At 41.2% G+C, this 12500-nt stretch overlaps 1 protein-coding gene across 8 annotated transcripts in view; it reads left to right on the top strand.

Annotated features, from left to right (window-relative positions):
• LOC143284898 (membrane-associated guanylate kinase, WW and PDZ domain-containing protein 1-like) overlaps window positions 1-12500 on the top strand; it is a 155594-nt gene that overhangs the window by 8051 nt on the left and 135043 nt on the right. For 6 of the 8 annotated variants that reach the window (XM_076592028.1, XM_076592025.1, XM_076592029.1 and 3 more), the window contains exons 3-5: window positions 4480-4599; window positions 5560-5848; window positions 8295-8386. In XM_076592028.1, the coding sequence (XP_076448143.1) occupies window positions 4480-4599; window positions 5560-5848; window positions 8295-8386 (501 nt within the window). Of the gene's footprint in view, window positions 1-4479; window positions 4600-4934; window positions 4942-5559; window positions 5849-8294; window positions 8387-12500 lie in introns of those variants that run through there. The other 2 variants (XM_076592027.1, XM_076592033.1) reach the window with 2 other exon arrangements.

Raw genomic sequence — 12500 nt, 5'->3', positions numbered from 1 at the left:
AAAACATCATATCTATGTTACATACACACACCAAAATGTGACTCACACACACACACACACACACACACACACACACACACACGCTGCATACATACATTTTAACATACATGTGTATCTAACAAGTCTCTTAGAATTTTTTTTTTTTTTTTTTAAAGGAAAGAAAACCCATTTTTTTTCTGGCATTAGTGACAATGAAAAATGATGACTGGCATGAACCACCTGTACTGAATGGCTTGCAGCAGATAGACTGTACAACGAAGAATGAGAGTACTGTCCAGGTGTTGTCATGTGTGATCTTTTCTGCAGTGTACACATGTGGGAAGGAGAGAGGAAAGGCTGAGCTTTTGAACTGACGACTAAGTGATTGTGAGAGCTCTGCAGAACTCTGTGATTAAATATGATAAAATTATAACTTTTGGACAGGGACCCGTTTGAAGATGAAGTGCTTGAGAGTCATAGAACTTGTTTAAAAATCGAACTTTTGGACAAGAACCCATTTGGAAAAATAAGTGTATGAGAGTTGCAGAACTTTTATAAAGATATAGTTTTTATCACTTTTGGACAAGCACCCATTTAAGAGGAAGTGTTTCAGAGCTGTTAATTAAACTGCAGTATAAAAATTCATATTATAACTTTTTGGACAAGGACGCAGTATTCCCACAGGCCGCTGTTGTTTGGGGGGGCCCAGCTCAGGTAGTCAGCAGGAGATGTGTGGGATCAGTGACCCCATGGGGTGTGAGAAACTGAAATGTCAACAAATGTGCTATGTAGACCTGTCAATGTGTGAGAAGCAGAGAGAGGGGAGCATGAACTTACAAGTTCCCACACACATGTAAACATTCTGCCTTTCTCACCATCTGGTATTTTGGGTGGGTTTGTTTAATAACTTTATTCAGTTCAAATATAGAAAGCAATACAGAATCATAATCACTTGCCTTATTTTGAACTACTACTACTTTTCTTTTTTTTCTTTTTTCTTTTTTTATTTATAGAAAAAGCAATCTTATTTAGTAACATTAAAGACATTATAAATTATATAATGATTAATACAAATAATGAGGGAGAAAATGGGGGTGGGGATGTTCTCACAATCTCTTACTCTTGTCTCAGTCTTATTGACGTCTTGTATACCTTGTTTAAGATCCCAGTAACTTGTAGTTGTACAGTTTAGTTATACTATGGTATGGGAGGGGAGAGAGAGGAAATGTGGAGAGAGCTTGAGAGAGAGAAAGAGAGACTCAGAGAGAGAAAGAGAGAGAGTGGGAGGGAGGGACTAGAGAGAGAGGAATTGGAACTTGGAACTGAATGTTTTATTGAGGGTAAAGCAAAAACTAAAGTAAAGGATCAGAGCTCTGCTAGCTTCTTTTCACAACAGAGGGAGAGAGGTAGAGAGCTCAGAGAGAGAGACACACACACAGTGACACACAGTGGCACACAGTGACACACAGTGGCACACAGTGACACACACACGCACACGCACACACACACACACACACACACACACACACACACACACACACACACACACACACACACAGAGATAGCTCAGAAAGAGAGAGAGAAACGGGGTGAGTGACAGAGAGAGAGAGGTAATACTATAAATCTGTTTTACGTCTCACACCTCTCAGGTTTCCAGTTCAGGCAGGTAATTCAGACTGTGGCTTTAGCAGAGGCTCTCACACAGCTCAGGTTACACATCAGCCTTGCTTATGTTGTGTGCACCGTCAGGATTCCTTACCAGGCTTCACTTGCTGTATTATGTATGTTGTACAGGCCACCTTAGGTAACAGAGACCTGTGCACATTCTTGACAGTTTCAGTTTTCTCAAGGAGGTGTCACTACGTTTGGACAAAATCCATACGCTACACCACATCCACAAGGCAGATGCCTGACCAGCAGTACAACCCAACGCACTTAGGGCTTTAGTGCATGCATGTTTGTGTACCTGTCCGAGTGGGTTTCTTCTACAGAATGATTGCCAGAGAACTACTTCTTCTGCGTTCGTGGGCTGCAACTCCCACGTTCACTCGTATGCACACGAGTGGGCCTTTACATGTATGACCGTTTTTACCCCGCCATGTAGGCAGCCATACTCCGTTTTCGGGGTTGTGCATGCTGGGTATGTTCTTGTTTCCAAAACCCACCGAACGCTGACATGGATTACAGGATCTTTAACGTGCGTATTTGATCTTCTGCTTGCATATACACACGAAGGGAGTTCAGGCACTAGCAGGTCTGCACATATGTTGACCTGGGAGATCGTAAAAATCTCCACCCTTTACCCACCAGGCGCCGTCACCGTGATTCGAACCCGGGACCCTCAGATTGACAGTCCAACGCTTTAACCACTCGGCTATTGCGCCCGTCAGCCAGAGAACAACATTCTCGTTGCCCATCAGTTCTTTTTCAGTGCGCCAAGTGCATTGCTGCACATGGGGCCTCGGGTTTGTCATCTCTGCCAAATAACTAGCTGCTCAGTTTGATTTTCCAGTCAAACTTGGGAGAAAGGGAAAGAGCAGGATTCGAACCCAGACCCTTAGTTTCAGTTTCAGTAGCTCAAGGAGGCGTCACTGCGTTCGGAAAAAATCCATATACGCTAAGCCACATCTGCCAAGCAGATGCCTGACCAGCAGCGTAACCCAACGCACTTAGTCAGGCCTTGAGAAAAAAAAAAGGTGAATAAATAATAGATAAGCGTACGTAAATAAATAAATAAATAATAATTATAATATAAAAAAAGGTAGTAGTAAAATAATAATAATAAATAATAAATAAAATAAATAAGACAACGATGATAAATAAGCAAATAAATGTAAAACATGAAGACACACATTCACACATACACCCACACATGCATAACAGATATGCACCAAACAGGCAGTTTCACAGATATTGAAAGCACAGTCAAATACACATAAACGTACATGAGCCCCAACACACACACACACACACACACACACACACACACACACACACATTACCCTGCACCTCCTTATTGACTCTGAAATTGGCAGTTGAGCGTCTTAACCATTCTGCCACCTTCCCCCTAACACTCTGTGACTGAGCTGTCGGGGATGAGACAGTAAACCGAGGTTCTGGTGTTGTGCTTCATACACTATGCGCTTGGAAGAACCCATGGCAACAAAAGGGTTGTCCCTGGCAAAATTCGGATGAAAAATCTCATTTCTGTGCTATTATTAGTGTCAGAGAAAAACCGATTTTTACACAGTTTGCAGACAGGAGAAAGACAGTTCTAACTTCAAAGATAAAAAGGATGACGCAGTATTGTAGCGCTTTTCCTGCAGAGAGCAGCCCATATGTCGCACCGAGAAATGGGTTGTGACGAAAAGTAATTCAGTACAGTACTGTACAAATTTAATACAGTAAATACAATACAATACAGATTTACAATACAGTACAATACAATGCAGTACAGTACAGTGCAATCAACAATACAGTACAATCTATGTCACCCGGTAATACAGTACAGTACAGTACAGTATACCAGTTTACTACAGTACAGTACTTTACAGTGCAATGCATTGCAATACAGTACAAACTACAAGTACAATGCAATGCAATCTATCTTAAGTCACAGAGCATAGGACTAAAATATTTCTTTCAGGTAAATACTATGAATATGATGTGGGGAAAAAACCTAATGAAGAAAATCATGTTTAATGCATAGTAATAAATACTTAACAGATTCACACACAAACATTCATAGAATATATATATATATGTATTTGTCTGTCAGTGTGTATATTTTTCATTTTTCTGTGTGCTTCTTTGAATTTTCTTTGCCGGATAGTTTTGATTCAAATTTGAATAGCTTGATGTAGTTGTACCGGATGATAGTGATCAAATCAAATCAAATCAAATCAAAAACACTTTATTAATCCACATGGAAATTAAGTTGTGCAATCACAGGCTCATTGTAAACACTGGCATAAAATCATGCGCAACATAAGAAGAGATTAAAACTAGTCAAATAAGAATTCCCAATAGCTGACGATATACTAACCCTCCCCCCCCACCCACCCCACACACACACTCATGTTAAGACAATAGGATATTGCACAACAATATTAACAAATGAAAACATCCAACAAAAAAAAGGGTATAGATTACTAAAAATGACAAGTGATGGTGGAGATGCAATTACTTACACTAGTTACAGTGTTCATGTGTATGTGTTCATGTGTGTGTGTGTGTGTGTGTGAGGGAGAAGGAGAGAGATTGTGTATTATGTGCTGTGTTTATGATGATCATGATGGCACACTGACAGATTGACAGATGACCAGATAACAACTGTCATGTCTCCAAGAAGTGACAGTGTGTGTGTGTGTGTGTCTGTGCGTGTGCGTGCGCGCGTGCGCGTGTGCATGATGTTGCTGTGCTGAAGGCACATTGACAGACAACCAGGTAACAACAGTCATGAATGTCTCCACGAACTGAATCCTGTCTCTCTTTCTGCAGGCACCACACGGGCACCCAGGCCAGGGGAGACAAATGGTGTAGACTACAACTTTCTGACTCTGGAAGAGTTTGCTGTCTTGGAGAAGAGTGGGGAACTGCTGGAGAGTGGCATTTTTGATGGTGAGTACGTTCAGGACAGTGGTGCTTTCAATTTTTTTTCATTGTTTGATTTATTTCAGAATATGAGAGAGAGAGAGAGAGCACATAATATATTTCTCTCTGTCTCTGTCTCTCTCTGTCTCTCTCTCTCTCTCTCTCTCTCTCGGCATTTTTGATGGTGAGTATGTTCAGGACAGTGGTGCTTTCAATTTTTTCATTGTTTGATTTATTTCAGAATATGAGAGAGAGAGAGAGAGAGAGAGAGAGAGAGCACATAATATATTTCTCTCTGTCTCTGTCTCTGTCTCTCTCTCTCTCTCTGTCTCTCTCTCTCTCTCTCTCTCTCTCTCGGCATTTTTGATGGTGAGTACGTTCAGGACAGTGGTGCTTTCAATTTTTTCATTGTTTGATTTATTTCAGAATATGAGAGAGAGAGAGAGCACATAATATATTTCTCTCTCTCTTTCTCTCTGTCTGTCTCTGTCTCTGTCTCTCTCTCTCAGCATATTTGATGGTGAGTACGTTATTTCAGAATATGAGAGAGAGAGAGAGAGAGCACATAATATATTTCTCTCTCTCTCTCTGTGTCTGTGTCTCTGTCTCTCTCTCTCTCTGTCTCTCTCACACACACACACACACACACACACACACACACACACATTCTCTCTCTCGTTTACACTCTCTCTCTCTCTTTCACAGTCTCTCTCTCTTTCTCTCTGTCTCACACACACACACACTCTCTCTCTCTCACTCCCAGTCTCACACTCTCTTTCTTTCCCCCCCTCTCTCTCTCTCACTCACACACACACACATACATGCACACACAAAAAAAACAACCTACACACAGTCACTCTCTCTCCCTCTCTCTTTCTCTCTCTATCCCCCCCCCCCACCCGCCCCCACCCACACACACACACTGACCACCACCCTCCTGCTGCCCATGCCTACTCTTGCATAGCGTCCTCACTGATTCCCACGCAGGCAATCACTACGGCACCCCCAAGCCCCCAAAGGAGCCTACGGCACCCATGGTTCGGCGCTCCAACTCCACGGCTGCAGGTCTCCCCGGGGGTCAGGCCAGGCCGCTGGCCCAGAGGAAGCGCTCGCAGAGCGGCTCGGAGCTGCCTCCGGACACGTTTGAAGACGAGTACGTGCAGCCTTTCACTCGCAAGAAGTCTCTGGAGCGTGCCCACAGCACCTCCAACCTGGGGCCTCTGCCGAGCAACTGGGAGATGGCCTTCACTGACGATGGGCACCCCTACTTCATCGAGTGAGTTGTTGTGTCAGTCCGTTGCAGTACCATCCCTCCGTTGGCACTGTCTTGATTCTTGTGCAAATCTTGTCTGTTCAGAAGCATAGTGGCTCTACTTATGTTATGCAGATAATCATGATAAAAATATCGTCATCTTTATGTTAATGATACTAATGATGATTATAATTGATAAGAATAAGAATAATAGGTATAATAGTATTAACAATACATGTGTTATATATGATTGTACAGTAAGTACTGGTACTGCTACTAGTACTGATTTAATGATAATGATATGAAGAATGATGGTGATAACATTATTTATAATGACAACAATAATGCATTGATAAGAAAAAGAAGAAGCTGAAGAATGTAGAAGAAGAAGTGTTTATCTGGCACTGAATCTTGTGCAGGTGGACAAATCAAAGTGTTTCACACTTGTCATTCACACATGTAGAACAAATCTTTGAATCTTCAAAGTGATGAGAGAGAAAACTGATATATATATATATAAGTGATACATGTTATAGAAAGCTAGAGACAGTGTGGCCTGGAAAGAGGGATGGAAGGGGGGGCTGCTAGGTTTTAAAATGAGTGCAGAGAAAACTTGATTTGAAAACAGTAGCCGACGGGCGCAATAGCCGAGTGGTTTAAGCGTTGGACTGTCAATCTGAGGGCCCCGGGTTCGAATCACGGTGACGGCGCCTGGTGGGTAAAGGGTGGAGATTTTTACGATCTCCCAGGTCAACATATGTGCAGACCTGCTAGTGCCTGAACCCCCTTCATGTGTATATGCAAGCAGAAGATCAAATACACACGTTAAAGATCCTGTAATCCATGTCAGCGTTCGGTGGGTTATGGAAACAAGAACATACCCAGCATGCACACCCCTGAAAACGGAGTATGGCTGCCTACATGGCGGGGTAAAAACGGTTATACACGTAAAAGCCCACTCGTGTGCATACGAGTGAACGCAGAAGAAGAAGAAGAAGAAGAAAACAGTAGCCAGTCCAATGACAATTACAATAGAGTGTCAATAAAAAATTCAAAAAAAGATTAGAAAAGAGATCTGATACATATGTTCTATGTTCAGAAGAAAAAAACAACAACTTGATTTTGTGGGTGTGACTTCAATTGATACTGAAATTTCTTTAAAAACTGGTGACATGTGCTGGTGTCGCAACAGAAGCGAAAGGATGCATGGTGCAGCAGGGTTTCGGATTGGTTCCGAATCTTGGGAGTTTGACAGACTCTTTTACCATCTTTCTGGGTGGTTCCAAGTTACCTTCAAAGAGTCGCTCTAATGCTGCACATTCTAATCAGTTTGCATTGCTACACTTTATGTACAAAGGCAGGCTTACATTCTTTCTAGTCGTGGAAGATGTGGCTAAGGGAAAGAACTCTTTGTAGCTGATCATTCCCAGGTAAAGCTCTGATACACAATTTTCATTCTTTTTATGGGTTCAGGACAGGATTTTTTTTTTTTTTAGAATGTCTGAGGGACATGCTTGATTAACAAGCAGTGTGTCCATTTCATTTTCAAAGCGTCAGGGATGTTTCATGGGTTACCTGAAATTCAGGGCTTCAGGTAATGAGATATTGCATAAATTCATATATGATATATCCCTTATGCTTTGCTATAAATATATGCATATATATACACATTGTATGTTTGTACATTATTTATACATGTATTCATTATTATAAATGTTTATTTATATATGTAATTATTGTAATTATGTGTGTTAGGTAACTTTTGTGGTGAAAGCCATGGGCCCACTGGGAGACCTGTATGAATCGAATGTCATTCTGCATTATTATTATTATTATCATTGTTCTTGTTGTTCTTCATTTTATTAACATTGTTATCATTCTGATTCCCTCGCATCTTTTAAATCGTCTCAAAACTCACCTTTTCCCTCAGCAATACGTTCAATTGTGGCAGGTCCACTTCCTTTGCGTTAGCTGTGCTTGACTATGTGTGTATACATATGTATGTGTACATAACTGCATGCATGTATATGAATGTGTATTGTGTGTGCGTGTGTTTATGTAAGTTTGTGCCTGCCTATGTGTGCGTATGTGTTAGGGTAGCTGTTACTTACACATGTATGTTAAAATGTATGTATGCAGTGTGTGTGTGTGTGTGTGTGTGTGTGTGTGTGTGTAGTCACATTTTGGTGTGTGTATGTAACATAGATATAATGTTTTATGTTAACAAAAGCGTTTTTGTAAAGCACCTAGAGCAGATTCTGGATAGTGTGCTATATAAGTATCCATTATTATTATTATTATTGCTATTAGTAGTAGTAGTTGTGGTAGTTGTATTCTTGTTATTTGTTGTTGTTGTTTTTATTACTGTTATATTACTGTTAAATTATACCATTTTAATTTGACTGTTATTGTTGCTGTGTGTTGTGTGTATATATTGTGGAGGCTCTGGCATGTGGTGTGCTGTTTTCAGCCACAACACGGAGACCACGCACTGGCTGGACCCCCGCCTGGCACAGCTCCAGAAAGGCAGCAGTGGGGAGTGTGAGGAGGATGGTGAGTCAAGTCAGTCCCTCAGTGCTCTCCCTTCAACTTACACTGCTCACCTCCGCACCTCTGTCATACTCTGTCTTCCCTCCTGTGTGTGTGTGTGTGTGTGTGTGAGTTTAATGCCAGTTCAGTGTGTTCACACTAGCCTGTGCTTGGAGTCTCCAGATTTGTCTCTCGTTTAAGATTAAGCGATTCATCCCCTGAGATGTATCAGTGGTTTGTGTGTGTGTGTGTGTGTGTGTGTTTTCGTTAGTTTAAATAATTAATGTCTGTTCCTTGTGTTCAGACTGGCCTGTGCTTTGAGTCTCCAGATTTGTCTCTCATTAATGAATTGAGTGATTCGTCCCCTGAGACATATGTCATGGAGTGTGTGTGTGTGTGTTTATCAGTTTAATGTCTGTTCAGTGTGTTCACATTGGCTTGTGCTTGGAGTGTCCAGATTTTTTCTCCTGTTTATGATTTGTCAGTTGAGAGATTCATCCCCTGAGACATATTATGGAGTGTGTGTGTGTGTGTGTGTGTGTGTGTGTGTGTGTGTGTGTGTGTGTGTGTGTGGTCTTATGTATTTTATTATTCAGTGTCTTCATAGAAGAGTTAAAAAAAGATGTTTCCGTTCTTGGTTGGTTTTGTCATGCTGTTTTGGTCTGTTCTTTGTCTTGTTCCATTGCTGTGGTCTGTTCTTTCTTTGTCGTGTTCCCTCGCTATGGTCTGTTCTTTGTCTTGTTCCATTGCTGTGGTCTGTTCTTTCTTTGTCGTGTTCCCTCGCTATGGTCTGTTCTTTGTCTTGTTCCATTGCTGTGGTCTGTTCTTTCTTTGTCGTGGTCCCTGGCTGTGGTCTGTTCTTTGTCTTATTCCATTGCTATGGTCTGTTCTTTCTTTGTCGTGTTCCCTGGCTGTGGTCTGTTCTTTGTCTTAATCCATTGCTATGGTCTGTTCTTTCTTTGTCGTGTTCCCTCACTGTGGTCTGTTCTTTGTCTTATTCCATTGCTATGGTCTGTTCTTTCTTTGTCGTGTTCCCTGGCTGTGGTCTGTTCTTTGTCTTATTCCATTGCTATGGTCCGTTCTTTCTTTGTCGTGTTCCCTGGCTGTGGTCTGTTCTTTGTCTTATTCCATTGCTATAGTCTGTTCTTTCTTTGTCGTGTTCCCTGGCTGTGGTCTGTTCTTTGTCTTATTCCATTGCTATGGTCTGTTCTTTCTTTGTCGTGTTCCCTGGCTGTGGTCTGTTCTTTGTCTTGTTCCATGGCTATGGTCTGTTCTTTCTTTGTCGTGTTCCCTGGCTGTGGTCTGTTCTTTGTCTTATTCCATTGCTATGGTCTGTTCTTTCTTTGTCGTGTTCCCTGGTTGTGGTCTGTTCTTTGTCTTATTCCATTGCTATGGTCTGTTCTGTCTTTATCGTGGTCCCTGGCTGTGGTCTGTTCTTTGTCTTATTCCATTGCTATGGTCTGTTCTTTCTTTGTCGTGTTCCCTGGCTGTGGTCTGTTCTTTGTCTTATTCCATTGCTATGGTCTGTTCTTTCTTTGTCGTGTTCCCTGGCTGTGGTCTGTTCTTTGTCTTATTCCATGGCTATGGTCTGTTCTTTCTTTGTCGTGTTCCCTGGCTGTGGTCTGTTCTTTGTCTTATTCCATGGCTATGGTCTGTTCTTTCTTTGTCGTGTTCCCTGGCTGTGGTCTGTTCTTTGTCTTATTCCATTGCTATGGTCTGTTCTTTCTTTGTCGTGTTCCCTCGCTATGGTCTGTTCTTTGTCTTGTTCCATTGCTATAGTCTGTTCTTTCTTTGTCGTGTTCCCTCGCTATGGTCTGTTCTTTGTCTTGTTCCATTGCTATAGTCTGTTCTTTCTTTGTCGTGTTCCCTCGCTATGGTCTGTTCTTTGTCTTGTTCCATTGCTATAGTCTGTTCTTTCTTTGTCGTGTTCCCTCGCTATGGTCTGTTCTTTGTCTTGTTCCATGGCTATGGTCTGAACATAATTGTAATTTCTAATGTTGTGTTACATTTCTCTGGTCTGTTTCTTTTTCTTGTCACCTCTCTCTTGTCTGTCATTTGTCTTGTGTGTTTTGTTCTTTGTCTTGACCATTTAAAAAAAAAAAAAAAATTTATTATTTTTTGTCTTGTGTGTTTTGTTCTTTGTCTTGAACATTTAAAATTTTTTTATTTTTTTTTTTATTATTTTTTGTCTTGTGTTTGTTCGTTGTCTTGAACATTTAAAATTTTTTTTTTTAATTTTTATTATTTTTTTTGTCTTGTGTGTTTTGTTCTTTGTCTTGAACATTTAAAAATTTTTTTAAATTTATTATTTTTTTTTTTTACACAGTTCTGATTCTAAAAGAATACAAGTTTCTATTCTTTGTCTTGTTACATCTGACTGCTCTGTTCTTTATCATGTTGCATCTCTCAGGTCTTTTTTTTTTTTGTGGTCATATTACATTTCTGTAGTTTGCTGATGGTATATCTCCTGTCTGTTCTTTGTCTTGTTACAGCTGTCTTTTACTGTCTTTGTCATGTTACGTCTCTGTGGTCTTGTTTGTCATGACACATCTCTCTGGCCTGAGCATTGTCCGGTTACATACATATATTATATCTCTGGTCTGTTCTTTGTCACGCTCTTGGTATAAATAACATCTCTGGGGGCTGTTCTTTGTCTTGTTATATATTATCTCCTTGGTCTGTTCTCCGTCTTGTTTCATCGGTTTATTCTGTCCTTGTCTTGTTACATCTCCTTGGTCTGTTCTGCTTCCATGTCATGTTACATCTCTCTCTGGTCCGTTTATTGTTTTGCTACATCTCTCTCTGGTCCGTTCTTCTTTGTTATGTTACATCTTGTTGGCTTGTTCTTTGATATGTTTGTTTTAGTTGCAACTTTCTGGTCTGCTCTTTGTCATGTTACATCTGTCTGGTCTGCTCTTTGTCATGTAACATCTGTGTGGCGTGATCGTTGTCATGTTACATTTCTGGTTAGTTCTTTGTTGTGTTACATTAGTACTCTCAGTCTTTGATCTGTTCTTTGTTGTGTTGCTACTTGTTTCTTGATTGTTCTTTTGTCTCTTCACACCTGTCTGTTCTATTCTTTGTTGAACTGCATCAGACTGTGTGTGTGTGTGTGTGTGTGTGTGTGTGTGTGTGTGTGTGTGTGTGTTCACTTTCCTGAAATAGAACGTTCTAACATTAACTTTTCTGTCTGAACCCAAATTGAAGTTGTCAGAATGGGAGCTTTGCTTGACCCTGCAGTCTGAGCCCATATTGAAGTTGTCAAAAGTGGGGGCACGAGTTGTCAAAGTTAGTGCAGGAAGCTATTCCGGCCTGTGCATGCCAGGGACGCAGGTTGAGTTGACTGGAGGACTTGACCGTCTGCGTTTTTGAAGCTTGTTTTGAGACAGTTCTTTCCAGACTGGGGTTTGGCTCTGCCCTTAGTTTTCCAGCTGTGGAAATGAAGCTGACTTTATCCCTGCAATGTAAGCATGTTGATGTGCAGAGTTGTGGTATATTATTATTATACGTATTTCTTCTTGACAGATCAGTCTGAATGTGCCGTTTGCAGTGTCACACACATGCATGCATGCAGGCACACATGTGCGCACGCACGCACACACACGCACGCACACACACACACACACACACACACACACACACACACACACACACACACACACACACACACACACCAATTCATTAAATATAAATAAATCAGTAAATCAAAATCATTCCACTGAGGATAAGACTGCTTCTTCCTTCCTAAACTAGAACCGCTTCTTGGAGTCGATCTACTACATGAGTACATGAATGACTGAAATTCCTTTTACTTCATCTCTTTACTCCATCCCTGCATCTGTCAGCCTTTGTTTCTCCCGCTCCCAGTCTTTGTCTGTCTTTGTTTCTCACGGTCTCCGCCTCTGTTTTGCACTCATTGTCCCATTCTCACTTTTAGTTACTCACTCAGTCTTGCTCACCCAAGCAATTTAGACCGACATTCGTTTGACTTTCCAAGTGACAAGTCATTACAAGAGACACTGCTCTGTGGTTGGAAAGTGCTGAGTTTGACGGTTTCTGGGAGGTCGGCAAAGGGAAGTGGGTGACCTTGGTGCCCCTGTTTTGTTTGGTGAGATTACAGCCTGCAGCTCACATCATCATCATCATC

Source organism: Babylonia areolata, chromosome 8 (genome assembly GCF_041734735.1).
Source record: "Babylonia areolata isolate BAREFJ2019XMU chromosome 8, ASM4173473v1, whole genome shotgun sequence".
NCBI lineage: Eukaryota > Metazoa > Mollusca > Gastropoda > Neogastropoda > Buccinidae > Babylonia > Babylonia areolata.
This window is presented reverse-complemented; position numbering and strand designations above follow the sequence as displayed.